The sequence below is a fragment of the Clupea harengus genome, chromosome 11 (assembly GCF_900700415.2).
Source record: "Clupea harengus chromosome 11, Ch_v2.0.2, whole genome shotgun sequence".
NCBI classification, from domain to species: domain Eukaryota; kingdom Metazoa; phylum Chordata; class Actinopteri; order Clupeiformes; family Clupeidae; genus Clupea; species Clupea harengus.
In genome coordinates, this window is record NC_045162.1 from 25,851,929 (window position 1) to 25,857,222 (window position 5,294).

General features: G+C 43.4%; 1 protein-coding gene across 1 annotated transcript in view; it reads left to right on the plus strand.

The window, feature by feature from the left end:
• The window catches only part of rspo2 (R-spondin 2), a 57,893-nt gene extending 53,707 nt beyond the window's left edge, over window positions 1-4,186 (plus strand). The window contains exon 6 of the mRNA XM_031576659.2: window positions 3,932-4,186. Coding sequence (XP_031432519.1) covers window positions 3,932-4,047 — 116 coding nt within the window. The 3' untranslated portion in view covers window positions 4,048-4,186. The remainder of the gene's footprint in view (window positions 1-3,931) is intronic.
• The last annotated feature ends 1,108 nt before the right edge of the window (window positions 4,187-5,294 follow it).

Below are 5,294 nucleotides of genomic sequence, written 5' to 3' on the forward strand. Positions count from 1 at the left end.
AAAGAGAAAGTGATGGATCACAATGAAAGTGTGGTGGAATGCACGGTCAAGGGAGGTCAGGGAAGAGCTCCCGCCCCAGTGCAAGCGGGGAGGTTTAATCTTCCTCTGCCAGGTGCTTTGGCAGCTGATAAGATTGTGTGTGGCAGAGGAATGGGTCAAATGATGAAGACCGGCCCCCTTCACACCTGGCATTTACATCTGTGATTCCATCATAAGTGGACAGCTCTAAGTACAGGTGTGAATGCACCCAAGACGCATCGGGGGCACATTGAGATCTGATCGCGCAGACCACATTCGGAGGTGGTCTGGGCTGCTTGTGGCCACATTCTTTAAGCAGTGTGTACGCGAATGTGTCCTGGGCCCCACTGAAGGGCCGCCTTCTGAAGTGATGCAAAAGATGAATTAAGAACGTTAATGTGCGTGTCAACGGGGTCATATGAAAAAAAAAGAACATTGTTACTTTTTCACTTTCGAAAAGCCCATAGAGATATATTACGCCAAAGTGTGCGTCAAACATTAGGCAATTTGGTTTACCTGGAACACACCAAGGAATAGACCCGGTCTGTATTGCTTCGATTTCTTTCTTTTCATTTCCAGCAGACTAGGCACAGGAAATACATTACTGCCTCCCACCGGTTAAAAATGACGACGCGTTTTGGTCTTTGCAAATGGAACTGATGTACGTGTTTGTTTGCGTATAGATCGGGGGAGTGAGATCCGATCACAAATGGTCACTCGAGATGCGTGTGGGGACACATTCTAATGCCGGGTGCGAACTGACGTAGCTCGAGCTGACTACTTGTGATCGGATCACCTAGGATGCATGTCAACGCCAGGTGTGAACAAGGCCATACAGTAACAGAGCGAGACAGTAGTACCCACACCCAGACAGTGTGTTTTATGTTCTTTCATTCAGACACACTCACACAGAGATACTGCCTTCATGCCAAGTGCTGTATGTATCAACACAAATAGGATACAGACACACTAGTGTTGGATAACCAGATGCAAACTAACACACACATATGCTTACACACATTACCAGTGGACACACCCTCCTGTACTAACACAGTGCCTCTTGCCAAGTGAACATTTAGACACGTTTCACCCTGTGGCCATGTGAAGAAAAGCAGTCTGTCTTCTGGCCAAAGCTTGCCTGCACATTTGCTTACAAACATGCCATATTGTGGTGACTGTGACATTGGTGTTTTTTAAACATGTACTACAACACATAAAGCCCAGACGAGACCTCCACACACGCAAACACACGCACACAAACACACAAACACACTTTCTCTGTTTCTAATTAGCTGATATGTTGTTTCTCTCTTTTGTTTGTTTGTTTTACTCTAAAAATGATTTCAACATTTAAAAAAAAAAAAAAAAACACATCTGCCTAAAGTCTAACTTCAGAGGGAAAGCCATCACAGTGAAATCACAGTGAATTACAGTAATGGCAAAGCTGATGAAAAAAGATGAGGAAAATAATACATTCCTTGAGATAAAAGTTCCTCTGCCATTTTGCCAGCATGCTGTAATTCAAACTCCTCCCAACAACAAACAAAAGACAGAGAATAATTGATGTCCTCGTTTGCAGCTCTGTGCTGTGTGCTCTGTGTTATCTGGGATCGTCCTATCTGTGCATGCTTTAAGATGATATAGTGGGCTTTAACTTTGAAAAACAATCAGGTTTATGCCTCATTCATCTGCACTGCAAGTAGTCCAGCGTGATAAGAGAGCCAAACTTATTCAACCTATGCCCTGCGCATTTAATGGCAGTGGGTTGTGCACGCCAGGCTATTGCTTTGACTTCTGAAGCTTTGTTCAGGCAGCTCAGAAAACTGCTTTGACTTGGTTTTGGTTGCCCTCTAGCTGTCAGTCTCTTCAAGTACTTAGGTCAAATATAATCTGCTTGTTCACGTGCGCAAGCTATGTTGGCCATGGCATTATCACCTGCGATTCATTTGGGGAGAGGGTCTGTGTTTTATAAACATTATTTACTCAGTGTTTTATCAGATGAACACAGTTTTAGCGTGGTGTGTATCTTTGAGATCAGTAAACAAACTGAGCCATATTATGAAATTCTTTGCTGCTTCATTGTCAATGACCATTTAAGCTATTTGCCCATTAAAAATGTGATGTAGCATTACGCCTATCCTTTCTAATGAAACACTTTCTATTAGGTTTCGTTAACAATTTGGTTTAAATGCTGTAGCTTTAGTTAGCCAGAACATATTTGTTCACACTGCCAAATTGTTACCATGAATAGAAGTCTTTTGTAATAAAACAGGATATTGGTATAATGGGTTGAAGGGAAGGAAGCATATGGGACTTTTGCCTGGTATGAGGTATGGCTGGCTTTTTTAATGCGGAGCTCTGAGCTTTATAGTCATCAAGTGTAATTCAACTTGAGTTGATTGCATTGAAGGCCTTGTTTATGAAGCGCATAGCAACACTGTTTCGAATGAACATGAGCCCCTTTTCAATGGTAATTCTGGAAGGGAAGGCACACGGTCCAGATGTATGCATATACGGCCGCTGCGTTCATGCAATCATAACCTCACGGGGGCTTGGTGGCGAAATCTAAAGTGACATTTACCGAAAAAGTTCAGCGACTTTCCTTCCGTCGGTGGAAATTGCCCTCCCAAGCAATGAGAAGCTGTCGGAGTGGGAGGTGACTAATTGAGCCTGGAGTACACCGAGACTTGGACCAGGCACAGATTCCCCCAGCAAAACCAAGCCAATGTGCGAACGCAACAAAAAAGTTTTTTTTGCAACTCCGTAGTGGCGTGTCAAATTGTTTGGACTATACGATTTTTTTTTTCCAGGTCCAGAAATAGCAGCGATTGGACTAATTGCAGGAAATTGTGCTTGGAACGGCCATGTAAAATTGTTAATTTTTTTCCCCTGCTACCTTAAAGTGCAAAGAAAGACCGAAAAAAAACACACATCTACGAGCCTTATTTTTCATGATTGTTTCCATTTGAGAAAATCATTTTTTAAGAGGAATTTACAGTGTGGTGCTGAGAGCAGCACTTAAGCTGCTGAGCACGCCAACGGCGCGAGGAGGGCCAATTTGAGATAAAGTCTCCACACATTATGAAAAAAGCCCACCTCACTTTCCCATGCTAAATGACCTGAACAAGTGCAATAATAAGACTTTGAGCCAGGCCCCACAAAGGCTTAATGTGGGGAGATCGTTTTCGGCCGCTCATTTTTCCCCCCCTCCAGCATTTTCCCCACGCAAACCTTCTCTGGTAATCACAGCACGGCCTTGTTTCTTGGTGTGCCAGCTCAGGGTCCAGATAGCATCTCCTCATCCAAGCCTAACTAGTTTTCGCCCCACAGGTTTGCATGCAATTAAGGTGATAGACCAAACACGCAACTTGTGCACGCATCCGTGCCAACAAACAAGCGCGCGCACACACACACACACACACACACACACACACACACACACACACACACATCTTTCTTTCTGAATCGTTCTGATTCTTTGACTTTGACGACTTTTAAGAGTTTAAGTGTTTCTCTGTACTGCGTGCCCCAGTTTGCTGCCAACCTGGACTTGGTACCCCATGCTTTCCCAGCGTGCTCTACACAGCACGGTTACACCTGGGCTATATTAACCTCAGTATGGAAGGACAGCCTCAGCCTGGAAAGACTGTTATGCAATTTCCTTTCCCCCAACAGTGTTCTCCCTGATTGAAAGTGTGTGTATGTGTGTGTGTGTGTGTTTTGCAGTAAATTCATGCTAGAGATGAGGGTGAAAAAGGGTTCATTTTGGCAGGGGAACCTGCCAAGGTTAATATGATGTAGTGAATGCCAACACTGAATAATTCAGCATTAATAGGCTATTTCAAAAGTTACATGTTGTTCTCTCTCTCTCTCTCTCTCTCTCTCTCTCTCTCTCTCTCTCGCTCATATGCAGGTTCAGGGAAGCATCGAAGCAAAGAACCAAAGAAGAAGTCCAACAAGCAGAGACTTCGCTTCCGGGCACAGAACCAGCACAGCGACCACCTGGCTTCACTGCGTGCCAGCCCATGAGGACTGAAACCAGCCAACCACCCCACAAAAAAAAACAACAACAACAACAACAAAAAAAAACGACTCAAAGCTGCTATCTGCTGCTCCACAAACACACATTTACAAACACCCCACCGCACACAACCCCACTCTCATTCACACTCAAGTTTCCTTCTCGCACACACACACACACACACACACACACACACATACACACACACTCACACGCATATACCTACACATAGTTACTCCACACACGCTGTCTCCCTCTCTCTCTCTCGCTCTCTCTGTCTGTATCTCTCTCTCTCTCTTCCTCTCTCTGTACCTCCTGCTGCTTCTCCATGTGCCAGTGACACGCCCCCTTGACCTTTGACTCCCACTGTGACATCACAGAACTCCGCAGCAGCCCTTCCCGTTCTGCTCACGTCTCATCGGTGGTGTCTGAGGTGAACAAGAGGAGGAAAAAAGACTGAGGTTATTTTAAAGAAAACAAAAAGAAAAGATGTTCTAACAATATATATATAAAAAAGAGAGCAGGAGGACTGGATGGACATGAAACGCAATTGGTCGGGCGGGACATGGACGAAGGAAGCAAAGGCAAACGATGCAGACAGAAAGAGAAAGAGAGAGCGAAAGAGAGAGAGAGAGAAGAGGAAGAGAGAGGAGGAGAGGGAAAGCGCGAGGATGATGATCTTCGACAGTGAACGAGAAATATTTCAGAACTGTTGAAAGCATCGAATGAGCGACCTGAAACAATAAAAAAACAGAGACTTGTGTGTATTTATGTCAATACATAAATACACACCTCCTGATGGAGGTGGCGAGTGTTAGATAAATGCCTTTTCTCGGTTGATTATGTACATTTTTGAGAGTAATGCTGACTAATGTACCATGCATAGTTGCAAAGTATTTTATTCTCAGCACAAAATGTTTACGTCAAAACCGCTTTATGCTTTAAAACTGTATATTGTGGATAAAGAAATTTAGTTGTTCGAGTAGCATGGCCACAAACGCCTGTACATAGTGGGTGAGTTTATCTAATAATAAAAACCTATTACTGTATTTTCAGTATTGACTCCTTCAAGGTTCTAAATGTGTTAGAGAATACCCAGCTACCGATAAGATAAAAAAGATGAAAAACAAGCAAAAACATAGCCACACATAACTATACATTTATTATATGGTATATATTTGATTTATTTATTGATTCTATTTTGTACTTTTTTGTGTTTGGTGACAATTCATTTTTGTCTCTGTTACTGTTACCC